A 27,620-nucleotide genomic window follows, 5' to 3' on the forward strand; every position below is an offset into this window, starting at 1 on the left:
AAAACCCAACACCCAACCCCAACCAACCAATTTTCCCCTGCAACCGCTGCAACCGTGACTGCCTGTCCAGCATCGGACTTGTCAGCCACAAACGAGCCTGCAGCTGACGTGGACTTTTTACCCCCTCCATAAATCTTCGTCCGCGAAGCCAAGCCAAAGAAGAGATACATAACTTTTTGGGCTTGAGGCCTTCATCAAGCTATGAAAACATGCAAAAATGTTCATCTGTGGCCTCATGTACTGTGTCATTAAGACCACCTGTAAATTGGAAGAGCAAAACTTAGTTTTCTGTCTGGGCACTTTCCAATCGGATGGCATTAACAGTGATGTATCCAGTTTCAACTCGTCTACTCTCCATTCTCCCTCCCTTCTCATTTGTCTTCTTTCCTCCAGCTCTCCAGCCCCTTCCCTCAACATTTCATAGAGTCTTCCCTCCTCCTCCTGCTTACTGGTGTGCCCTCCCTCCCTTATCCATCTATTACCACCTGTCTTTGGGACTGTGCTCCTTCCCTTTCTCCTCCATTTTGTTTTGATGCCTGCCTACATTTTGTCCATATCTTGATGAAGAGCTCAAGCCTGAAATGTTGGTACATATCTTTATCTATATTTATATCTTTGTCTATACACACACACACACACACATGTGTGTGTGTGTATATCTATGTGTTTATGTATATATGGGTGTGTGTGTGTATATCTATATCTATGTGTTTATGTATATATGGGTGTGTGTGTGTATCTATATCTATGTGTTTATGTATATATGGGTGTGTGTGTGTATATCTATATCTATGTGTTTATGTATATATGGGTGTGTGTGTGTGCGCATGTGTGTGTACTAACACAGAATGGGAATGTCAGACAGAATGCTGTCTTTCAAAGCATCAAAGCTCAATCCCTTTCCCTCCAATTCAGATGACATGAAATTAATCCCCACATGTTGATTACACAATTTAACATTTTAACTAAATCAAAATTAAAAATTAACATCTTACTCGTAAACTGCTGTCCATCCATTTTCATTATTCTTTGTTGCTAAAAGATCAGTGTTGCCATGGTAGGTCATCATTGCTAAGTCATGGCCATGGGCAGATACTCGTTTCAAAGCTCCATTGTTGCTGATGGTTAACCAATATACCTGACCCCCAGGCACCACAAGCCAGAGAGGTGCGCCATTGGCATCACGACGAATGTGCAGAGAATTGCCATTGTTGCCAGAGATGGTGCTGATGTCTCCCTCATTGTTGTAACTGAAGTTATATATGTAGTCTCCTGTTATCAGGTTCAAGGTGTTGAGGTGAGTCCCATTAACGTTAAAGAGATACAGCTCCTGATCTGCAGGTGAAGCCACTTCATATACATTTGAACGGCTGTAGCGGGGTTTATTTCGAGTCACAGCACGGATACGGATATTGGCAAGGTCTGCTATGTACAGGGTCTCATCTGGTGAAACAGCCAAGGAGGTTGGTGTTTTCAGTTTGGCATCCTTGGCATAGCCACCATCACCTAGAGTGAAGGAGACACGAATTTGTTAACTAGAACACAGGCATAAATTTCAAACTCAAGTGGAACAGTTAGAATAAATCTAGCCTGCTGGTGAATAACAAAAAATGTCATTGATATGAACAGCCTGACATTCCACCAAAACGATAGCGTGAAATGTTGAAAATATTTCTTCCCCACAGTGACAATTCTTTATTAGTTCTTAGTCAATTAGATTTTGATTAGTTTCTGGTTATTGTAAAAGGAACCACTCTCCCTTTGTGCTCCCTCGCTAAATTATGAAAAAGGAATTAAGAGAGTTTCATAAATATAATTTTCATTTTATGCAAGTGCTCACACTTCCTCTTTGGTGCAATTAAAAAAAAAGTGGACATAACAGCATGGTAAAAGGCTCTTCGGCCCCATGAGCCCTTGCCACCCAATTGACCTACGAACCCTGTACGGATCTGAAGGGTGGGAGGAAACTGCCAATAATTGTGCCACAGAACGGACTGATTTATCTTTATGCTGGATGCCTTAAGGTATGGAATGCAGGATTTTAATTACAATATTGTCAGGTTACCAGCCTATTCACAGAATTATAACAATAAAGGATTATTTACTCAATGCACTAACCTCGTATTTATAGTTGCGTAGATTGTGAAAAAGGATGCGGCCACATAAAGGAGCAGCTAAGATCAAAGGAAGTGGTGTTAACTTAAAAGTCTTTTTTAACCTTGGGTTTTGACATAGGGTTCCCCCTAAAACTCCAGAAACCGGTTGAGCTGAGTGATATCAACAGATGTAAAAGAATACACTTTGTGTGAACAAAACAAGAGGAATTGTGACCAGGCATCCAGACAAATAATTAAATCGGAGCTTTAAGAAAGTTTGAGTTGGGTTAAGTGTCCAAATAAGTCAAGGTGAGGTGACTGAAGCAGTCTTAAGCCCCTTCCACACTTGCAAGTGGTTCCAGGAATTAATGTCCAATTGTCCTAAAAAGGGTCCAGTGGGAGATGACGATTGGTGGTCTTGACCCCTTGTGCAATCTCTGGTGTCTGTGTGGTGAACAGGCAATTGCTTCCTAGGACAGAAATGAAGCAGGTTTTTGTGTGAGTGCAGGACCGTGAAGGAGGAAAAGATTAAAATGCCATGGGAAGGTTCCAGTGGGGGGGGGGGGAAGAGAGAGAAGGAAGTGCTAGTAATAAATAGCGACTATTTCTAAACAGCATGGGAAAGTTGATAGTGCTATCGCGCACAATTTATAAAGACCATTGGAAAAAGCAATGGTGGACTGGCCCTCCCAGAATTCCATGTGGCAGAGAAACCCCTCCATGAGTGCTCTGTGCATACAGCTGCTGCACGGAATTTTGGGAGGGCAAGTCCGCAACGATCTTTATAAATTGTGTGTGATAGTGCTACCATGCTCTTTAAAAAATTGTCTGCTATTGCTATTTATTGCTAGCACTTTCCCACAATCCCTTATAAAGGTTTATATAGGTTGGCACAACAACAACAGGGGTTGAAGGGCTCATACCATGCTGTACATAAAGTTTAATTATGTCATAATTAGGCATGATTAATTTTGTTTATATCTAAGACTATATATAATACATTGAGCAGGATTTAGGGCAGGTTCACCATAGCTTGATGCGTCATGATGTCAAGTAGAAGGTACAACAGTCCTAACCCCAGGGGTCGCTCCTTGCAAGTGTGAACACGTGTAGTGTCCCAGTTAAGAGTGGCCAAGTGTGAACAGCAAAAACACCATTCCTATCCTGGGACATTGAAAGGCTGATTTAGTGGGATGCAAATGTAAAAGGGACTTCTGAGACAGGCAAAAGGCATGGGAAATGTATGGCTTAAGAGTCTGTTGATGATTCATTCACTAATGAAGTGAAGTCTTGCATAGAAGTGCACGTAACAGCCTTTTAGAACGTGTGTGAGGGAGAAGTAGAAGGATGGCCATCAAATTGCTCGAGGTAGATCATCTACAATTTGCCTTAATTTGAAAAGGCCACCAAAGACAAAACGCTGCTGTTTGTTGCAGAAAGCCAATGACACTAGTTTTTGCTGCTTGTTTCCAAGACCGACATCATCTTTGTAGACCTTGTATGATTATATATTGCAATAATTGTAATATCGTTTATTCATTACGAATCAATAAACAATAGTATTCTGCAGATATGCCAGATGATTAATATTGAGAGTCAAGATCACAGTGAAACATTCTGCAGCAGATTGATGAACATAAAGATGCAAAAATTTAAAAATTATGAGATTATACCTGGTGATTCATTATGAAACAACTTATGATATCCCACGGTGACTATAGTTGGACAGGAGAGGCCCTTATAGATTTCCAAATCTTAATCATAGAGCTTATTATCACTCAGAGTTCACATCAGTGGTTGAAATTTATTCATTTACATGAATTAATTTGCATTGTCAAATCACAAACTTTAGAAATGAGAACAGAAATTGGAAGTAAAAAATGGGGGAGAAAAGCACATTTGACAAAGACATCAGCGCAGGTATTACCAATCGGAAAATCCTTCCACTACTCATGAATTGTGTTCAAATATCTTGCCACAAAATGGCCCAATGCCAGAATTGTATAAAATAAAACCACCAGGGCAATGAACAATGGCAAATGGATAACAGTAATAAGTAATGCAAACTAACAGGTAATATCCTACAAATCTTACAAAGAACAGTGAAACTGTGCAAGTCTTGACAGTCTCATGTCATTCATTTACAATAAAACTGAGCTTTACAACTTAGGATCCAGTCACTATTTGATCCTGAAGATTACTTTGCTTCAGGTTTTAAACTTAGGTCAATGTAAATCTTTTCTTGCTTCTCATTCAGATCTTTAGCTTGTTGTTCAGCATTTCCACTCCATCACCAAGCCTAATACACGCTGATAGGTTTCTAACAGGGAAAGATAGGATGGCTGAACACCATGCTTTTCTCACCTATTGCCCACCACCAGATCTTTGCTCAAAATGGTCTACTGAATAGGATTTTAGTTAGACCTTCCCCTTCATCTGCTTGTTGTTCCCTCCACCATCTCCTTCTCCCCTGTATCAACCATCTCCTTCATGCAAGTTGAGATCAGTTCACACGGTTCAGGACAGGTAATAAACTTGGGAATCTACAGATACCACAGAAGAAATATCAATCAGAACTCTCAGTTTTGATGGTTGGCTAGCCTACCCAGATGTAAACCAGTGTGCATGTGCATTGATCACACACTCAGGCTTGGCCTCTTCACCCTCGAGGAGGAAGTGTATGCTTATATTCACTCTCTCCACTTGACCAAGGAACTATTCCTCAAGATGAGGGAAAAATGTAGAAAGAAAATTATCACCAATTTAAAATGTTAACTAAAACAATATGTGAGTGTTAATTTTGACCAAAAAGTCATCTTTATGGGCAGCCAATATCTGTTCATGTTACCAGCATTTTATAATCCAATTTGTAGCAAAATCATTTTTCTCATAATGAATATTTCAATTAACTTGCCTGAATCTTCAATTTTGTTATTAAATCATTGAGCAACTGCTGTAAGGAATGTTAATGAGAGTGTATCTGCATCGATAAGCAAAGCCTATCAAGCAATGTTTCTGTTTACATGAAGTGGTATGATGATCTCCAAGCTCCTTCCTCCCCCAACATCAAGGACTGCATGAATAAATTACTTGTAAACTAGAAGTCAGTTGTATAATCTGTGTCATTAATAAACTCAGAGGGATAATTTCCTTAAAAATAAATGAACCCAAATTCACTATTTTCAATCCAGATATCCTTCCAATTATGCTACCATGCTGTTTACCAGCTTATTGCCTCAGCAGTTTTCCCCATGTTGTGAAAGGCTAACTTCACCTAGAGCTAGTTTGCATTATATAAATCCTGCATGATTGATGCTGCAGGAGGAGGAAACGTGGTAATTATTCTAACCGGGATGAGTGAAGATTGATGATTGAACGGTCATGAAGTTCGCTCATGACACGACAGTGATGGGTCCTATCAGTACGAACAAGGAGCGGCCTACAGAGACCAAGTGCAGACAGTAATGAAATGGTACAGACCAAAAAACCCATATCTGAACATTAAAAGAGCAAAAGAGATGGTTGTCAATCTCAAGAGGGCATGGGAAGATCACGCTCCTGAAGACAGATGGTTCTATCATTGAGGTCATCAATAGTATCAAGTTCCTCGGTGTGTACCTGGTGAAGAACCTCATATGGTCCCTTAACACCAGCTCCATAGCCAAGAAAGCCCAGCAGCACCTCTACTTCCTGCAAAGGCCGAGGAAAATCAATGTCCCACCCTCCATCCTCACTACATATTACAGATGATTTATTGAGAGCATCCTATGCAACAGTATCGCCGCCTGATTTGGAAGCTGTACCACCTCAGATCATAAAACACTACAGAGGATAGAGAAGTCAACGGAAACTGGGGAACCTCTTTCTAGCATGGAGGACATCTACAACACTCGATGCTGGTGGAAAGCAATCGTAAATTGTTCTCCCTTCTGCCATTTGGCAGGAGGTACCGAAGCACTCGGGCCCTTACGTCCAGAGCGGGACATCATGACATCAAGCTCTTGAATTACCAGTACAGATGTGCAGAGTGCGCCATGGATGTAGACATCTTAATACTTTAATTTTTTAATATGTTAACTGCTTTTCTAACTTCTATCTATGTAAATGTGCTCTATGGTCCTGGAGAAGTGCTAACTGTTCCCACCACACGAGCATGGTATGAACAATAAATAAAGTTAACTTTATTTGACTTGAAATTGAAGAATGGGATAACAGGGGAAGCCCAGTGATCTAGCAATGAAGACTTTTGTGGAGGAAGTGCAAAGACCATATTACCACAAGATATAGGAGCTGAAGTAGGCCATTCAGAAAATTGAGTCCATCTATCATTCCATCACGAGCTGATCCATTTACCCACTCAGCCCCACTCCTCTGCCTTCCTTCCATAACCTTTTATACCCTGACTATTCAGATACCTATCAATCTCTGTCTTAAATACATTCAACGACTTGGCCTCCATAACCACCTATGGTAGCAAATACCAGAAGTTCACGACGCTCTGGCAAAATAACTTTCCCTGCACCTCTGTTTTAAATGGGCACACTTCAATCCTGAAGTTGTGCCTTCTTGACCTAATCTCCCCCATCATGGGAAACAAATTTTCCATGACAACAAAAGAGGATAAATGGAATCCTTAGGGACATGGAGACTACCATGGATATACTTTAAATTTAAGGGATGTAGTCATTACAGACTAAGCAGCCATTTAGTGCCAATTCCTAACTGTGATGTTCAATGCTGGGAGACATCTATAGTGGTTTCCATTTCATCAAGACAGGGATTCATTAATCAGTTAAGGTCAGTGAAACTATTTTCAATCTCACTGCTTGCCTTGGAACTACTCCCACTCATCAATCACAAACATTTCTTTATCCCTCCCAAATTCCACTGCATCCTCCCACACTTACCTGGTCACTGCACTCCCATATCTCACAACTTATATACGCAGTATTAGCTATTCAATCATGGCAGTCACTTCATTCACAGGACAAGGCAACCCAGCTTTAAATTCTCAACCTCCCATCTGCATCTGCTCCCCACGAACTTGAGATGGGCAGAGCCTTGCATTCAAGTGGTGTGTGATGAGACTTATCAAATCAGCCCAAGTGACAGCCTGCTGAGACATGCCGCTGGAACACATTTAGAGAATTTAACAGGTGACAAAGCTTTGTCTCATGTTAACACTGGGAAGATTTGATTTATGGTTTTATTTAGAAACAACTAAACCCTACTAAGATTGTTGCAAATCATTCAATAAACACCATTAAAATTAGGATTTACTTTGAAAGTACATTGTGCTATTAATAATTATTTATTTGATGATACATTAATTAAACTTTAAACATTAAAATAAGTGAACTTTTTCCTCCTAATCACCTTGCTAGGAATCCCCAATTCAAATGACTGTGCACTCTGGTCTGTTGCCAGATGTAACAGATGTAGGAATCCATTGTTGAATTGCAAGGAGAAGTTTATGACACAGAAGAGAGTGATCAAGGCACTGGCAAATGTCACTCAGCAGGCCGTGGATTTATCGGTAATCGAAAGGCAACTCTTTCTGGAACCTCTGGCCATATTCAACAAATCCAATGCATTGTGAGACCTCCATTAACACAATTCCCTCTCTTCTGCATTACAGTGAAGCACATAATTGCAAGCAATCACTACTAACTGGGGGAGGACAGGTGCAGCTACATCGTAACTCCCATGGAGTAGAGAGTGCTCACTGTAATTGAAACATTCATTGAAGTGTTATACAAGCTGCAGATGGTGTCGTCCTCCTTCCTGATTCATTTCTTCAAGATCCAAAATATGTGTCTTTCCAATGACCAGGAACTGGAACCTGGACTGGATAGTGCAGTGGTGCAAGAACTGACTGAAGGGGAAGACGCACCACTAAATTAACACTCGCAGTCACCAGTTAAGATAAAATGCTTAGCCTAATTTCAAAAATATTTAGAGAGGAGAGCAATGTGCAGTGAGGCATTTAGCAGGAGAATTGTATAGCCAGGTTATGGGCAAATGTAATTGTTTATTTATTGTCCTATCTACTAAGGTATAGTGAAAACCTTTTTGCATGCTCTCCAGGCAAGTCACCTCATAATAAAGTATATCAGAATTCATTGTCCTGAATATGTCATGCTGTTGTTTTGTGACATCACAGTGGAAACATTTAAATAAGCTTCCTTACTAAATAAATCAAATAATTCAAGAAAAAGTCAAAATAAGGCAGTGTCTATGGTTCATTGTTCCTTCAGGAATAAAGGTAGACAAATCCCCTGGACCGGATAAGATATTTCCCTGCACCTTGAGGCAAATAGATTCAAAATGTCCTTAGACATGGGGGAGGTGCTGGAGGATTGGAGAGTAGCTCATGTTGTCCCGCTGTTTAAGAAGGGCTCAAAGAGTAAACCAGGCAATTATAGGCCAGTGAGCCTGATGTTAGTAGTATGTAAATTATTTGAAGGATTTCTGAGAGATAGGATATATCAGCTGCTGATTAAGGGCAGTCAGCATGGATTTATGCATGGTAGGACGTGTTTATCAAATCTTGTAGAGTTTTTTGATGAAGTTACCAAGAAGGTTGATGAGGGAAAGCCTGTGGATCTTGTTTATATGGACTTTAGTAAGGCTTTTGACAAGGTTCCACATGAGAGATTGGTTCAGAACGTTAGGACACTAGGTATACATAGAGAGCTTGCTAACTGGATTCAAAATTGGCTTGGTGGAAGAAAACAGATACCTTTCTTGTCACTACTACATCTTGATAATGGATGGTTGTTTCTCAGACTGGAGGTCTGTGTCAAGTGGTATGTGTTCTCAGGGATCTGTGTTGGAACCATTATTGTTTGTTGTCTATAAGAATGACCTAGATGATAACGTAGTGAATTGGATCAGCAAGTTTGCCATCACTGTAGTGGACAGTGAGGAAGATTTTCAAACCTTGAAGAGGGATCTGGACCAACTGGGAGAATGGGAGAGTAAATGGATGATGGAGTTTAATGCAGACAAGTGTGAGGTGTTGCACTTTGGAAGAGTGAATCAGGGTAGGACATACACAGGAAATGGTAGGCATTGAGGATTGTGGAGGAGCAAAGAGATCTGGGAAAACATATACATTGTTCCTGAAGTTGGCATTACATGTGGGCAGGGTTGTAAAGACTGATATATAAAGTCTAAGATGCCAAAAGCTGTCTTGAATATAGAAGTTGGGATGTTACGCTGAAGTTATTCAAGTAATTGGTGAGGCCACACTTAGAATATTGTGTGCCGTTCTGGTCACCCAGCAGCAGGAAAAATATCAATAAAATTGAAAGAGTGCAGAGAAGATTTACTCAGATGTTGCTGGGTCTTCAGGAGTTGAGTTACTGGGAAAGATTAAATATATTCCTTGGAATGAAGAAGAATGAGGGGAGACTTGATAGAGGTTTATAAGATTATGAGGTGTATAGACAGAGTAGATATGAGTAGGATGTTTCCACTTAGATTGGGGGAGATAAATACGAGAGGTCTCATAGCTTTAGGCTGAAAGGGGAGAGGTACAAAGGGAACATTAGGGGAAAGTTTTTCACTCAGAGAGTGGTAGGAGTGTGGAATGAGCTGCCATCTGATGTAGTAAATACAGATTCAATCTTGAGTTTTAAAAATAAATTGGATGGGATACATGGATAGCAGAGGTCTGGAGGGTCATGGAATGAGAGTCGATCAGTAGAACTCACTAGTTTTATGATCAGCAGAGACCAGAAGGGTCAAATTGCCTGTTTTTCTGTGCTATAAGTTTCTATGTTTCCATGATGGAAAAGGAGAAGAAACTGTCATTGACAGACAGTGCAAAACATAAAAGCAAAAGATCAAAGTATATTATTACAGAGAAAAGTTCAGTTCAAACTGTACAAGGGCCACAATGTGGTCCAATTGAGGTCAAGGGATCATTTTTTTTAAGAATGAGAGGTCTCATCATAGGTCTCATGACAGTGGAAAAGAAACTGTCTTTAAAGCTTGCGGTGAGTGTTTGCAAACATGACTTTTCTTCCCGAATGATTGGCTTGGTGCCAGCTCCCCAGAGTATGAGGTCACATTGAACTTCGGCTGCAGAAGTCTCTGATTTCCAGAGTGCAGTGAACAGAGGAAGGCAGACTAGTATTCACAATTAAACGTTTGAAACATTGACATGACAAAGAGCAAGTGTGCATTCAACGTCAAGGTGGAGGAGGATAGTATCAGGCATTCATCGGCTGTTGGGCAGAGCTTAGAGTCTGCTCCTGCCAGCATGGACAATTGAGGGCTCAGCCAATGTGCTGTGGAACTTTGCTTACCAGCTTCAGAAGAAGCAGAAACCAATCAATGTCTAAATAGATGGATGCTGAAGAGAGCTGCTGTTATGGAGGGTAAGACTCCTTCCATAATATCTTTGGATACCGATGTTCAAAGAGATTTGCAGAATGCCACAACAGGCCAGCAACCAGTCTTCCAAATAGATGCCACCCGAAGCAATTAGCTCTATGGAGTCAAATTGGAAGAAAACATTTATGATCTAAGCACTGACACATGGCCAGTGCAGATTTTAGTGATGTCACATACATTACTGAAATTTGCAGAAGAGAAAGGCTCGCAATTTTAATGTATGGTAAAGTTAGCTTCATTGAGCATGGTCTTGAGTACAAAGATAAGAAAGTCATGTTGCACCTTTAGTAAACTGTAGCCCATTCACACTGGCACTTTAAATAAATAATTAACTGCCAATCTACCGGTTAACATACCAGTGTGAACGCTTGTGAACTGGCACGCAAGCTTCAGATCGTCCTGGGGACAAACAGCCTAGGGAGGCTGTGTCACCACCGATTCATTTTGAGTTGGCATACTGGTAAGCCCAATGTGAAAGGGGCAGGGGGTATGCAGGGTCCAATTAGTGACATATTCATGACGTACTTGTGTGCATGCAAGAACATGAAGCAAACAAAAGATTAAAAAAGGCATAAACATTGTATTCAATTTACTAAATCCTGATCAATGTATTATGATCTTGTATTTAAACAAAATTATTCAATTAAGACATAATTAAACATTATGTACATCACAGTATGAGCCCTTCAGCCCATGTTGTTGTGCTAACCTATATAAACTTTGTCCAGTTTCAGAAAATTGTAGCGGGAATAAAACATACATGCACAATTTAATAAAATATATGTGTACAATTTATAAAGGACATGGGAAATTAGTAGCAGGAATAAAACACATAGGCAAGCAATTTATATAGGACTGTGGGAAAGTGGTAGCGGCAATAAAACACATATGCTCACAATTTATAGCGAGCGTGGGAAAGTCACAGCGGGAAAGAATGACACACATGCACACACATGTAAAATGGTGGGTACATACAACAATCAAGGATAGATAGATATGTCTGTGAAAGACAGAGGGAAGGCAGAGAAAGATGGGGAGAGAGAAAGGGTTGGGAGGGAGAGAGACACAGAGCAAGAGAGAGAGAAACAGAGAGATAGAGAGAGGGAGACAGACAGACTGTGGATAGACAAGGAACTAGCCACCTTTTCCTTAAAAGCCCCCATGTCCCAATGTGCCTTGGTGTAATAAAAGGGCTGTATGCATGGAGCACTCATGAAGGGGTTTCTCTGCCACACGGAATTCTGGGAGGGCAGGTCCGCCATCACTCGATGCGTCACTCAGGATGTCACCAGTGGAGGATAGGCACCCCTCTGCTCTGAGATGCTGAGTGTTGCATGTAAAAGGGCACTGGGTCACTCTGGTCCAGTGTGAATGGCAAAAATGCCATTTTGAACTGGTTTGTTGAACCAACAAATTATTGGTTAGCCAATATGAAAAGGGCTTGTGATTAGGGCATTCTGGTTGCCCCATTACAGAAAGGATATGAAGGCTTTGGAAAAGGTACATTGAAAAATGAAATTTGCCTGATTGCTGCCTGGATAAGAGGGTATGTGCAATAAGAAAAGGTTGGACAAACGAGACCTGATAGAAGTTTATAACATTGTGTGAGACATTAATAAGGAAGACAGTTAGAATCCTTTTCTCAAGATGAAAATCTTATGTGGAGAGGATATGTATTTAGGAAGGATGAATACCATTTAACATTCTCTTTTCCTGTGTGATATTAATCATGGTACTTATAAAAGTATCTGAGCTTATACTTTTCATTAGTCCTGCAACTAAAATGAGAGGATGTCCATTTAAGATAGAGGTGTGTCATTTTTTTCTCTCATGGAATCATGAGATTTTGGAACTCTCACTTCAAAGATCTATGATTTTTTTAAAAAGATGCATATCTTTAAAGAAGATTAAAGGTTTAACATAGAACATAAAATGTAGAACATTACAGCACAGTAGAGTACAGGCCCTTTAGTCCACGATATTGTGCTGACCAATAGCAACCTACTCAACAAACAAAACTTTTCCTGTCTTACATCCATAACCCTCTTTTTTTATCCATGTGCCTGTCTAAGAGTCTTTTAAATGTCTTTATTGTACCAGCCTCCACCACCACCCCTGGCAATCAATTCCAAGCACCCACTGCTCTTTGCGTCAAAAACTTACCTCTGACATCTCCCCTAAATTTTCCTCCCTTCATTTTGCACAGGTGTCATCTGGAGTTTGCTGCCTTAGTTCTGGGATAAAGGTGCTGGTGTCCACCCTATCTATACCTCTCACAGACCTCTATTAAGTCATCTTTCATTCTTCTTCGCTCTAAAGAGAAAGGCTTTACCTTTTAGAATTAGGAACAGGAACAAACTTGAGAGGTCAAGTGCTCTTATTCCTAATTCATAAAATTGTATGCTCATAAACAGGGGTAATGTTCAAAATTTTATTCGATACAAAAATGACAGAGGCAAACCTAGCAATAAAAAACAATGGGATTTGTAAACACTAATCATGAATATTTGCTTTAGTTCCACACCCTTCCCAATCTTAAATATCCAAATGTGCAGAGATATGTGACTATGGACATTTTGCTCAGATTCTCAGGATTGTTATCAGACTACAAAATTACTAAACTTAATCAGGTGCGATACTGAAACCTTCAATAACATTTAAAAATATAGTTCCAGTCTCAACTCATGAAACTTGTATGCCAATCCAGACGACTTTTGGGAACCATTCGAAACAAAATTGTGTAATATTTCCAATTTTGGCTTGTTCGATGGATTTTACAGAAGCATTTATTGTAACCATTTTTGAAATTGTTCAGCTTAGCTATCAATTGTCAACATTTTTGGACAATCTCTTCCCAAAATGGAACAATCTAACAGTCAGACCTCAAATGGAAAACACTTTTCAATCAATCAAAATATTCCCCGACAGGCTGACTGAAGATCATGTGACTCATGAGCATAACAACCAGCATGAAACTTTTGGACTTGATGGCCAGTTTCGACATTACACTGTAACTATAATAGTTTTTTTTAATTTTTGGACTTTTCAGTTGTTTCTCCACAATACATCTAAATACATAGTTACCTGAGAAGCAGTTGCAGTTGGGGTCGATCTTGCAGTCACATTCTGTTGATGTGCCGGCAAAAACGAAAATCTCACCATTGGTGGTCACCTGCTGTATACGATTGATCTTCCTCTCATCTGTCTCTGCTATATACAGTACCCCACTGTGGGAAACAGCAATGGCTCTGGCTGACTCAAGAGTGGAATGAATGGCCATCTTGCTCAGGAGATAATGGTTGATGCCTGGAACCTGGCAGTGGATAGGCCGGCCTGCAACAATTCGTACACGACTTGTTTCCAAAACCTGTAGCACAATGTTGTTGTCCAGCACGTAGAGAGAATTATCGATAGGATTGACTGCCAGGTCAGTTGGCCATTCGAGGCGCACCTGCAAAGTGCAATAGTTTACTTAGTCAGTGAACTGTTGAAATCGGGAATTTTGCTGTCCAAATTCTGATTTATATAGTGATGGCAAATGGTGCACTTTTCTTTGAAGGGTTAAATTACATTTCATTTTGAATATTATGAGGAGTTTTCAAATAGTTTTGCCTCTTTCTTTACACAGTTTTGGCTAATGGGTCATCCACTGATTTACACAGGTTCTGCATGGATCTAGTCTAATTTTATGAGAATAACAGAGAAAAACAATGCAGTTTGGAATGAATGTGACAGCTGATTTTTAAATGAAAGGAAGAACAGGTCAAGTCTAATTTAAAGACAATAAATATCACATTTCAAAAATGGTCTCATTTTACAGAAGCAAAACAATGCAATGATGTCCAGGGTGAGAGACAGTAAGCAGTTCAGATCAAATTAGATTATGGAGCCTCTTAAGGGCACAGACTGATTAGTGAGTTAAATCTGCTTATTTACCCAAATCTGATTACATTTATATGGCTCCAGTACAGCTGGCTTTGCACCATGAAATTGCAACTTATCTACTCAAGTTCAAGTTTATTAACATCTAATTATATATATTCAATCTGAAGAGGGAGATTGAGAACTTGGCAGAATGGTGCACCAACAATAACCTTGCACTCAATGTCACCAAAACCAAGGAGCTGATTGTTGACTACAGAAAGGGAAAACCAGATGTGTACAATCCAGTGATCATTGGGGGAGCAGAGGGAAAGAGGGGGAGCAAATTTAAGTTCGTGGGAATCACTATCTCTGAGGATCTTTCCTGGACCCACATACTGATGGCATCATGTTAGCGCCTCTACTTCCTCAGGAGTTTTCAGAGGTTTGACATGATGTTGGAAACTCTGGAAAATTTCTACAGATGTGTGGTGGAAAGTGTGCTGACCAGCTGGTATGGGGACACCAATGCCTCCAAAAGGTAGTGGGCCCAGCACTGGACATCACAGGTAAAACCCTCCCCACCACTGAGTACATTGGCATCGGAGAGCAGCAGCAATCATCAAGAATCCACACCACCCAGCACATGCTCTGTTCTTGCTGTTACCATCAGGAATAGGTGTCACAAGACTCGCACCACCAGGTTCAGGGACAGCTGCTACCTCTCCACCATCAGACTCCTCAACAACAAACTCAATCAGGGACTAACTTACTTCTTTCTCTCTCTCTCCACATTGCACAGTTTGTTTACATTTCTTTATTTTTTTACTTTGCACGTGTATGTTGAATCAGTTTTTTATTGCACTGCCAATAAGTGGTAATTCTGCCTCACTCTAATCACAGGGTTGTATGTAATGTTAGGTATGTACAATGACAATAAATCTGAAATTTGAAATCTATTTTTTGCTTGTACCGTTTACACTACTGATAAGTAGAAATTCTGCCTCGATCACAGGAAAAAGTATCTCAGGATTGTATATGGTGTCATCTATGAATTCTGACAATAAATTTGAATTTGCACATGAGTTATGTGTAAAATACAAACTGGATTAAGCTGATATTCATTTGGCCTTTTAATAATGAAATACAAAGGATATCAACAGAAATGGAAGCACAAAAATAGCATTTAATAAGATGAAAAATAATTTTGTCTAGCTTTTAAATTAATCTTGTGATTGGAGACTATTTTAAATTAACAACTCGTTTACAGGCAACATGCAGAAAATCCATTGCAGAATGCATAAGGTCGGTCTATGGAAACTGACACTTGATGAGTCCAAGGAGTAATTGATTACTGGTGTTTGAAATGCAAGGTGACAGAAATATGTTAAAAATGAAGATTAACTCATGACAAGGTTCACAAAGAAATGCAAGGAAGCTGAAGAATACAGCAAGTACATGCTGATGTAATCAATAGGCTATTAGTAAATGGAAAAGCTGACCACAGGAAAAATGTAAAGATCCTCATGGCAATGTAATGCAATGCTATTCTAGCAGCTGCTGCAAAAGACTGCTGGAGGGTGAGAAAAGTATGGAAGAGAGTGATCATTGAACCTCAGGCGTGAATTTTTCCAATAAATTATTTCAGAATGAGTATTTATTGTTATGAACTAGTCACAAAATTTGCTGTTTTGTGACAGCGTCACAGTGCATTCATATTATAACCATCTTACAACAATAATATATAAAAATAAAAGTGCTCGAAAAGTAAGGTAGTGACTTTGGATCATTGATCATTCAGGAATCTGATGGTGGAGGGGAAGAAGTTGCCCTTGTGCCGCTGAGTGCTCGACTTTAGGCTCCTGTACCTCCTTCCCAATGGTAGCAGAGTGGCCTGGGTGGTGGGGAGTCTTTGAGGATAGAGGATGCTTTTTAAGACACTGCCTCATGTAGATGTCCTCGATGGAGTGAAGTCTGGTGCCTGTGATGTCACAGGCCAAGTTAACAACCCTCTGGAGCTTCTTCTTGTCCTGAGATTTGGTGCCTCCATACCAGAGAGCGATGCAACCAGCCAGAATGCTCTCCACAGTGCACCTGTAGCAGTTGTTGAGAGTCTTCTAAAGGGAACCAGCAGGGCTTTCTCATTCAAACAGAAGCAAGTTCCAGACATTCACATTGAGTACAGCAGAGAGGCATGGTCCATCTGGGATTCTGCAACATTGCATCAGGGAATCCTCTCTGTTCCTATATCAGATCAGATATAGACTTGGACTGGAAAACCCATTTATTTCAAAGGTTTGCAGACAAAGAGGCAAAGTATATGGTGTTTTGTTTTTAATTATTTTATTGTAACCTGATCATCTTTCAGTATTTTAATGTGTTTTAACTTACTATATTAAATTTATCCTTCATTACTTTAGTAAACAATATAAGCGTCAAGGACACTTAAAAGTATTGAATTCAATGACAGGCTTTGACATGAAATTCTGTCCCCAGTATCATTACTGCCTTAACCCATGTCTTAACACTACCCCTTCGCTGACTCTCCATAGGATCTTCCATATCTGGACCAGGTTAGTAAGTGGGTCAGTAGTCACCACACAGGATGAGATGGTGGTTCAGGAAGTTCTGGCCCCCTGAGTATTTGGGGTGTCTTGAACAAAAACTAATATTGCAGAACCCTTTCAGTGTTTCAAATGGAAAATGTGGTAAAATAAAATCATTTAAAGTCAAAAGAAAATTGATTCCTTTGGAATTGAACCCAGGTATATCGATACTTGAAGGTGAATTTTACTTGAGTCTTGTGTGGGATTAAATCATCTTGATGAGAAAGTTTGATAAAGATGGGTGTTTTATCTTCAGAAAGGAGGAGGATAAGAGGTGACTTTGTAAAGGTCTGCAAGATTATGAGATGCATAGCTAGGGTCGACGGCCAGCACATTTTTCCCAAGGAGAGAATAGCAAATAGCAGAGGTCATCTGTGCAAAGTGAAGGGAGGAGAGTTTAGGGAGATATCAGGGGTAAGTTTTTTGGACACAGAGTAGTGGGTTCCTGGAATGTGCTGCCAGTGGTGGTGGTGGAGGATGATACAATAGGGACATTTAAAAGACTTTTAGACAGGTACATGGATGAAAAAGAGGTTATGAGGTTGGGAAGGTTTAGTTTTTTTGTGTAGATTTATATAGGTCAGCACAACATTGTGGGCTGAATGACCTGTAATGTGCTATAATGTTCTATGTATTTGATTCATGGTCAATATTAATTGCTGATACTTTGTCTTCTTAGTAGTAGCTAAGGTTTCCTTTCTTGCTCATTGTCCAAGTTTGCCCATGTTGACTTGAGCATCACAGGAATTATGATATTTGCAACTTCAACAAAGCCCATAACCTGGTCAAATTTTGTCCCCTCTGCTAATTTCTTTGTTTTAAAACGTATATGGTGATAAATATTTACATAAGATTAACGTGGGATGGCTTCATATTAACCTCAACGTCAACTGTGCTGCATTACATTGTTATTTTTCTTCACGGCATTCGGACATGGAACAAAGTAACATATCTTTCAATAGCTCCTTATTTCCATTTAGAAGCGACTGAAGCATCACTACTTAATATTCCAAAGCATTCTTAACAAGGAAAATATGCCCCAGAAAGGCAACTCCAATAACACTCCATAGGAACATAAGTGGGTTGAATTCTACTCAGCTTGCAAAATGCATGTCATTGAATTAAGTGGAATGAACATCAGAAAGATTTAACATGTAACCACCATTATACTGGAAATTGCCTTTAATGTTACAACAATGACGGATTTAACACTCTACTACAATTTTGAAAGGTTTGAAGAAATTGGTGTCGACTTAAGTGAGAGCTACTGGTAGGTTAATAGAAAAAATATGCACTTTGTTCAACAGATTAATGGTACACAGATCAATATCATAAAATATAGCGAGAAATGTTATTTGACTGAGAAAGAGCTGCTATTTACCCAGTATTTAGAACATAGAATTAATTTTATTACATCACAAAATAACTTACTGAAAAATATTGCATTTGTTAATCATTAACAACTTTAATAAAATTTTTATAAACATATTTCAGCTTCCAGAAAGACTTGCATTATGTTCAGTCTAATAACCAGGTAGGAAAGTCTCCATTTTGTCAGTTACCTTCATTCAAAATTGAAAAGTAATATCTTGAGGTGATCATTCTAATGGTCCTTACCCTCTGAGTTGATGTGGCATCTTGCTGGCTAATGTGGACATAATTGCCTAAATATTAAACTTCAGGCATTTGTAATGCACTAAATCCATGGTGTTCACACCAAATCAGAAGTCCTCAAAAAGTTTTAGTAAATCTTTGTGTTAGTTTCACTACCTTTCCTGCATAAAAGCAGTAAATCCCGACCTGTAGTGCAACCATATGCAGTGGTTCTGAAGAGGTCTTTTCACATCAATGATGTGCATAATGGCACAAGAGTCTCTTCTTGGTTTTAAGGTTGTTGGGGGGGCGGGGGGGGCGGGGTGCTGTTCCAAACCGTGGAACAGGTCTGATGATTTCTCATGATTGTGGATGGTCCAATCCCCACAATCAGTTGCAACATTGTGCCAACTCAGCAATGATTTCAGAATGAGTGTCGGAGTAGATACGTGGCATTGCATACATCCCTGAGATTCCTTTTCTGTGAAGATCGATCTGTGAACTATTGTTAACTGCTCATAGAAGCCTTGATCTTGATAGAGAGTAGCTGATACTGACTTTATTCTGATAAAAAAATATCATAGAATAATGTATTTCACCATAAAAATTAAATTTTGGGAAGTAAAGTTTAAAATCACAAATTGTTTCCCCATCTCAGTACGATATATTCTTTCTTTTATAAATCATTGACCATATTGTCGCTTGCAGGAAATGTGATGGGTAAATGCAATCTTTGGCGGGAATGAAGTCTGGAGGAGCCCAATCTATTTTCCGAATGTGCAGGGTTTCTCTTGGAAATGGCGCAAACACTTCAAAGAAGGTGAATTAAACTTTTTTTTTCACATGCAACGCACACGTAAAAATCAGAATTAAATGAACACAATATCAAGGCAATTGCATTATTTAGCTCAAGAACAATACAGTTTATGTAAGTTTACTTCAATATATTAGAGTTAATGTCATAATCTATTTGCTTCCTTAATGACTTGATATTCTTCCTAATCGTCAAGTTTTTTAAAGCTATTCCTCCAATACTCTCCAACTCATATTCCTCTGAATTTGCTGAGTTTTTATTCTAATTCTAAGACCAAATTATTGATTTAAATTAGAAAAAATAGGAATTCTACAGTATATATCTAAAGCCATGCACTAAACATTCTGCCATCTTTTCTTTCTTCTTCTTTGGCTTGGCTTCGCGGACAAAGATTTATGGAGGGGGTAAAAAGTCCACGTCAGCTGCAGGCTCGTTTGTGGCTGACAAGTCCGATGCGGGACAGGCAGTCACGATTGCAGCGGTTGCAAGGGAAAATTGGTTGGTTGGGGTTGGGTGTTGGGTTTTTCCTCCTTTGCCTTTTGTCAGTGAGGTGGGCTCTGCGGTCTTCTTCAAAGGAGGTTGCTGCCCGCCAAACTGTGAGGCGCCAAGATGAACGGTTTGAGGCGTTATCAGCCCACTGGCGGTGGTCAATGGGGCAGGCACCAAGAGATTTCTTTAGGCAGTCCTTGTACCTTTTCTTTGGTGCACCTCTGTCACGGTGGCCAGTGGAGAGCTCGCCATATAACACGATCTTGGGAAGGCGATGGTCCTCCATTCTGGAGACGTGACCCATCCAGCGCAGCTGGATCTTCAGCAGCGTGGATTCGATGCTGTCGACCTCTGCCATCTCGAGTACTTCGACGTTAGGGATGTAAGCGCTCCAATGGATGTTGAGGATGGAGCGGAGACAACGCTGGTGGAAGCGTTCTAGGAGCCGTAGGTGGTGCCGGTAGAGGACCCATGATTCGGAGCCGAACAGGAGTGTGGGTATGACAACGGCTCTGTATACGCTTATCTTTGTGAGGTTTTTCAGTTGGTTGTTTTTCCAGACTCTTTTGTGTAGTCTTCCAAAGGCGCTATTTGCCTTGGCGAGTCTGTTGTCTATCTCATTGTCGATCCTTGCATCTGATGAAATAGTGCAGCCGAGATAGGTAAACTGGTTGACCGTTTTGAGTTTTGTGTGCCCGATGGAGATGTGGGGGGGCTGGTAGTCATGGTGGGGAGCTGGCTGATGGAGGACCTCAGTTTTCTTCAGGCTGACTTCCAGGCCAAACATTTTGGCAGTTTCCGCAAAGCAGGACGTCAAGCGCTGAAGAGCTGGCTCTGAATGGGCAACTAAAGCGGCATCGTCTGCAAAGAGTAGTTCACGGACAAGTTTCTCTTGTGTCTTGGTGTGAGCTTGCAGGCGCCTCAGATTGAAGAGACTGCCATCCGTGCGGTACCGGATGTAAACAGCGTCTTCATTGTTGGGGTCTTTCATGGCTTGGTTCAGCATCATGCTGAAGAAGATTGAAAAGAGGGTTGGTGCCAGAACACAGCCTTGCTTCACGCCATTGTTAATGGAGAAGGGTTCAGAGAGCTCATTGCTGTATCTGACCCGACCTTGTTGGTTTTCGTGCAGTTGGATAATCATGTTGAGGAACTTTGGGGGACATCCGATGCGCTCTAGTATTTGCCAAAGCCCTTTCCTGCTCACGGTGTCGAAGGCTTTGGTGAGGTCAACAAAGGTGATGTAGAGTCCTTTGTTTTGTTCTCTGCACTTTTCTTGGAGCTGTCTGAGGGCAAAGACCATGTCAGTAGTTCCTCTGTTTGCGCAAAAGCCGCACTGTGATTCTGGGAGAATATTCTCGGCGACACTAGGTATTATTCTATTTAGTAGAATCCTAGCGAAGATTTTGCCTGCAATGGAGAGCAACGTGATTCCCCTGTAGTTTGAGCAGTCTGATTTCTCGCCTTTGTTTTTGTACAGGGTGATGATGGTGGCATCACGAAGATCCTGAGGCAGTTTACCTTGGTCCCAACAAAGCTTGAAAAACTCATGCAGTTTGGCATGCAGAGTTTTGCCGCCAGCCTTCCAGACTTCTGGGGGGATTCCATCCATACCTGCTGCTTTGCCACTTTTCAGTTGTTCGATTGCCTTATATGTCTCATCCAGGGTGGGAACCTCATCCAGCTCTAGCCTTAGGGGCTGTTGAGGGAGCTGGAGCAGGGCAGAATCTTGGACTGAGCGGTTGGCACTGAAAAGAGATTGGAAGTGTTCTGACCATCGGTTGAGGATGGAGATCTTGTCGCTGAGGAGGACTTTGCCGTCTGAGCTGCGCAGCGGGCTTTGGACTTGGGGTCTGCCATCTACATTCATAGTAAATCCACAATGCCAACTTTCACTCTAAACTTGCACACTCTCCTGCAGGGAATATAGTTTGATGATTACGGACCCTGGCTAATTTTTCTTCCTCATTGCCCAGAAGCCACTGAAGGCTGATCATTGAGTACAATGGACCATATTTAAGGACGTGATCCATTAAGGGAACTTTCAACAATTTGAAGACAGTTATACTTAAAAAAAAGCTTTTTTTTGCATCAATGACTGTAGAATTAATACAAATCAACCTAAGTGTTTGAAGAATCAATGCCATTTCATTTCCAGCAAGGCACATACCTCTCTCATTGCTAATCATTATTTCCTCTGGTGACCACTCAGGTTTATCTATTCATTGAATTTGGAGGCTGGCCAAAAAGTATTTGCAATTCAAGTCACATCAACATGGAAGAATTCACCAAATGTTTCTCTTTCTCCTGGCTCCACTTTGACAAATAACATTTGCATCACAGAAAGACAGTTGATTTCAGCATATTCTTGGATCGCGGAAGGTTGCATTTAATCATTGTGACAGGGAAAATATTTTTTATTTGAATTCATTTATAAAGGCACTGTAGACCAGTAATGTCCCAGCTATGAACTCAATTTATGCTGAGTTGAAGGATTTCTGCCAAGTGATAATATGATTATGTAACATTGAAAGGGACATCGGTAGTATTGTGTTTACGATAACTGAAGGAACACGACTTAGTCCCACACCCTGCTGAATACACCAAATACTGCATTTCTTTGCATTTTAGGAATTTCTCCACAAGAAGATTAGAAACGGGCTGGTCAACCCCACAAAACCACGACTGATTTTTTTTTTTTTGCTAACCTCATCAGCACCTTCCTGTACTTTGTCCCCATTTCCAGCTCTTGATTCCAGTAATAACTAAACATGGAATATACTCCATGACGGGGGTCTTGGGTAGTAAATGAAATATTGTTCAACACCCTTTGAGTAAAACAATTATTTTTTTCCCCTCACTCTTTTTTTGAGATGATGACCCAAAATATTTTCTTGACACAAAAAAAACAAGTGAAAATTATCCCTGCATCTATCTTGTCATGTTCTGTTAGAATACAATGTTTACATGGGATTACCTCTCATTTCTATATTCCATACATAATGGGACCAATCTCTTTAATTCCTCCTCGTGAATCACACCTATCATCCCAGACATCAATTCAATGTGCTCGGTATATCACAAGCATGTCTTTCTCACCTACATTTGAAAGCCTCAGCCAAATAATATAATTTGACAACAATTGAGCCCTACTATTGTGGCGCCCTGCTGGTCAGATTCTTATTCTTCAATTGTTTTTGTCCTTCAACCAATCTGCAATCCAGTTTGACGTGGTCTTTTTACCCCCTCCATAAATCTTCGTCCGCGAAGCCAAGCCAAAGAAGAAGAAGAAGGAATCCAGTTATATTATGTGCAATTCAATGCAATCTGCCCACTCCATTTTGTTAATAATCTCTTGTGTGCACCTGATCAAAGGATTTGGATAAATCTGAATATTCTACATAAGCTGGTTCAGACTTATCTATACAACTTGATAAAAATAATTGAAAAAAATTAAAAATGATCTTTAAAACATGATTTCCACTTCAAAAATTGAGGTTCATATCCCCACCATTCTATGGCTACTTTCTTAGTGCCTTCAGTGATTGCCTAATATCCCCCCACCACTGATCCCAGGCTAAGTGGTTCAATTGTTCCAGACTTCTCTATTTTCCAAAAAAAATGGTTACATTGCGACCTTTCAGTCTGTGGAAACCATTCTAGAACTAATTTGGATGTTGACAACAGTGCACCATTATTTCCATTGCATCTTCTTCTAAATTTGTGGATTCACGGCATTGGTTCCTTGGAATTTATTGCCTTTCTGTCCAATTAATTTACCAAAAGCTATTCTTTTTACAAATCAATTCTTTTTAGCTCCTCATTTACCATGCTTGTTTTTCATTATTTTTTAAGAGGGTTTTTAAAAAAAAAATATCTTCATTAACACGTGCATAAAATATTTGTTCCACTTCCATAATTCTCAAAATAATTGATTTTGTCTTGGTCTCTAAGTAAACAACTCTTTTTGCTTTTCACGTATCTTTTGAAAATTACGATTCAATCTGTTTCAACCATCCATTCAACCAATGCATTACAGACCATAACAATTCACTGAGGTAAATTGCTGGCTTCATTATTTGTACTTAGGAAGAGATGAATAACTTTGTTTTCTGCACTTCAAAGCTTGAGAAAATGCTCTGGGTGGTTCACAAATGTGTGTGTGGATGAACAAAGGATCAGGCTGATGGTATGCCCACTGCCACTGTCAAATTATACCTCAGCAAGAAGGAGAGAAGTTTTGCAGAGAAAATTAATATTTAAAAAAAAAGGTTGGCACAAAGGAATCAGCTAAAGATTTTCACTGATAGACAGGAACATTCACAAATTGTGAATAACAAAATTATAATGGTCAAATAAAATTCAAGGGTCATTGTTTTAATGACGGGTACTTGATGTTAGATTGGTGGCCATTTTTCATCCTTCATGATTTAATTTCATTATGATTTCAGGAATAGATAAAACCAATATGATGCATTATCACAGAATGATAGTAGATGATTGTAGAAGGTCATTTGGGCTGTTGCAAGATCATCAGCTAATTTAACATTGCCTATTTCAGATCATTCCACAACATACTTCTTCTATGGTATCATATTTCCTGCCGGAACTAGAGTTCCCTGTTAAATTTGCAATAAAATTTCCTTACAAATACATGTATAAACTTTCTCATCTCAGTAGAGGGAAAAAAAAAATCACACCTTCTATCAAATAAATGGAATTTTTGATCAGGGATGAAACAATTATGCCAAACAATTTCTGCATCTGATTTTACTTTGCAACAATAAAATCTGGAATGCATGCAACTGAAAAGAAAAAAAAAACTAAAATGAATAAATAACAAGAAAACTTTGGAAGACCTAAATATGAAAGAATAAAACTCTTTTTTTGACTGTGCCCTGAGGGACGCTATTCTGTTCTTGTATGCTTTATTCATGCTCCTTTCTCTGTGAGGACTTGCTTTCCACACCTCAGCATGTTCTCATTAATATTCTGTCCTCACACACCAGTAAGGCTCTCACCTCAGACCCCAGTGTTGAGCTTCAAATCTTAATGGAGAATAAGAATGAATTTGCAGTCACATTCACAACAACAAATTCATCAATTTTCATGTAATTTTTTGCACATAACTTGAGTCAACTCCACACAGAAAAGAAAGCCAATAATCTACTTAGAGGATCAGAAATGGCATTGCTGCAAACTAACAGTGACTTTAGAGAATTCAAAGAATATTCTATATCTTCATCAAGATGTTGCTAGGATGAGAGGGCACAATTTATAGGGAGAATATAGAGAGGCTGGAGAGCATATGAAGCTGAGAGGTCATCTTATAGGGGTATATGATCTCATGAATGATAGGAAGAGGTTAGAGAAGCAGGGTCTTCATTCTCCAGAACTTTGAACATTTAATGGTTTGTGAAATCACGAGGAACGTGGATAAAATGAATGCTCACTGTCTTTTCTCAGAGTAGATGATTGTAGAACTGGAGGGCATAGATTAAAGTTAAGAGGGTAGAAATTTAAAAGAGACCTGAGGGCAATATTTTTACTTAGAGGGTGGACTATATCTGATAGAGGTAGCTATACATGCAGTATAGAAGACATTTGAACAGATATATTGATAGAAAGGTCTTGAAAGGCTCTGGATCAAACGTGGGCAAATGGGACAAACCTAGAATGCCAATTTGGTTGGCTTGCATGAGTTGGCTGAAGGACCTGGTCGATGCAAATATGACTACATGTGAGTTAATTCAGAACCTGTGACACCATTATCAATAAGATAACTCACAATTATGATGCTAAATTTTGTTCATTTATATATATATTTGTACAGCAGAGGATTTCAAACTCACATTCCACTTTAAGCAATATGCAATAATTGCTCTTTAATTAGGAAGGGATTGCTGAAGGTGGTATGTGAGTGGAAAGAAAAAGGTTTGAAAACCAATGTTTAAGTCGTACTTAATTGTCTCGTTATGTGCACTGCTACATATCTCCAAAAGAAATAGGCCAATGACAATATTTCTGAAGCAAAATATTTCAGCAACAATTGATCTAGAGTAATGATTCTCAACTTTCCCTTCCCTCTAACATACCACCTAAAGAAATCCCTTACCAATCACAGAGCATTTATGGCATAGGGATTGGTTAAGGTGGAATGTGAGTGTGCGGGGGGGGGGGGGGGGCAGTGGGGGGGGAGGGGGGAGTTTGAAAACTATCAATTTATAGGAACAGCCATTTCAGATTTTGATGCTACCTGTGGGACAATGTCAGGTCTTCAAATACCAGTTAAATTTTATTTTCTAGTTGTGGCCATCATATTTATTAAACTTAAACATGGCTTCAGATTCACTGGAGATTGTTTCACTTTTGTTAGCACAACTTTCTCCTGGCTACCTAATTACTAACGATCCTTTGGACTTGATTTCAATTTTCATACTGTTAAACATATGAAGTCATACAGTTATATCTGAAAATTCATATTTTGGTGGTAGCAATGGGAACATATTGAGCTCCCTTGATGACTCTATTTTGGGGATTGACTTTCTGTAATGCAAAATTATCCAAAAATATCACAATTAAAATTGGGTGGCTCAGTTCTCAAGGGATCTTTGCAGTTGCTTACACTGTGTAAATGAGTGGCCCAAGGTTTGCTTATTTACAGGAAAGGGTTAGTCTTGAGCACAGTGGATATCGAATTTTCACCAGCTTGGGGTTTTGACAAGTTTTCTGCAGAGCCAGGAGCAATAGAAATGTTTTACTCCTTGCATTTTCATTTTGACCCTTCTCTTATCTCCCTTTCCATTACTTCCTCCAATATTCCTGCCAGAAATTACCGTGGGGATATTCTAAGTTAGGCAAGATTGTATTCTGAGTTAATGAACGAATTACCTTCGAGGCACCACTTTTACCAACAATTTCAGTGATGCCTAAGGCACACACAAATGATAGTTAGAGTTCTCAGGTCAATAATCACCTCCTTATTTCTAATCAAATTGATTCTACTTTGTATTATGGCTCAAAGCCTGATCTAAGGTACAGCATATTTACCTGAGAAATATCCATTATCGAATCACAGCTCAGAGGTTGTGTTGATGTCAGACCATTTGAACCAATTATTGTTGCGATTATCCCACCCCGATCAACCTTTCGAATGGTGGTCCCATCCACAAAGAAGATAAATCCATATTTATCTACAGCTATCCCTGTTGAGAGTAACAATGCAAAGGATAAACAAATGAGAAAGACCGGTAATGTGCAAAGAGAAATAAGAATTATTAAGTGTCTTTCAAAATACTTAGCATTCAAGGTCTTGCCAGAAGTCAAGATGTACTTCCCCAAGCAGTGTACAAAAGTGCCAGTAGGCCACACAGCATCCATAGGAAGTACACGGCTGTTGACGTTTCAGGCCTGACCCCTTCATCCCCATCATCTGCAGACTTTTTCAATTACCTACATGTTCTTTCACCTTGTGGTCATGATTACATGGGAGGAAATATGGCAGCCATTTACCCACAGCAAGTTCTCCTACACAATTATAAAGTAACTCTCAATCCAACCCATTTCTCTTGTAATTGAAGGGATAAATCTTGTTGATACAGACGGCTTTTGCTGTATCTGTCTAACAGAGGAGTCAGACCTATCGGTCCTCCCAGATAAGCATGGGGTTAGAAAACAGGGAAATACATTTTTTTTCTCTCAAAATACTCCCACAGCAATGTTAGCCCAAGTTAGAGAAACCGAAATGAAACATTTATA

The 27,620-nt window shown here is 39.7% G+C and overlaps 1 protein-coding gene across 13 annotated transcripts in view; it reads right to left on the minus strand.

Moving 5' to 3' along the window:
* The window catches only part of tenm1 (teneurin transmembrane protein 1), an 832,896-nt gene that overhangs the window by 75,024 nt on the left and 730,252 nt on the right, over positions 1-27,620 (minus strand). For all 13 annotated transcript variants that reach the window (XR_011342879.1, XR_011342876.1, XR_011342875.1 and 10 more), the window contains 3 exons: positions 26,913-27,067; positions 13,584-13,950; positions 996-1,506 (listed from right to left, as the gene is read on the minus strand). Coding sequence is in view for 8 of the 13 variants with exons in the window: in XM_069892937.1 (XP_069749038.1) it covers positions 996-1,506; positions 13,584-13,950; positions 26,913-27,067 (1,033 nt within the window). In the remaining 5 variants the exon portion in view is untranslated. The remainder of the gene's footprint in view (positions 1-995; positions 1,507-13,583; positions 13,951-26,912; positions 27,068-27,620) is intronic.

Source organism: Narcine bancroftii, chromosome 8 (genome assembly GCF_036971445.1).
Source record: "Narcine bancroftii isolate sNarBan1 chromosome 8, sNarBan1.hap1, whole genome shotgun sequence".
Lineage (NCBI taxonomy): Eukaryota > Metazoa > Chordata > Chondrichthyes > Torpediniformes > Narcinidae > Narcine > Narcine bancroftii.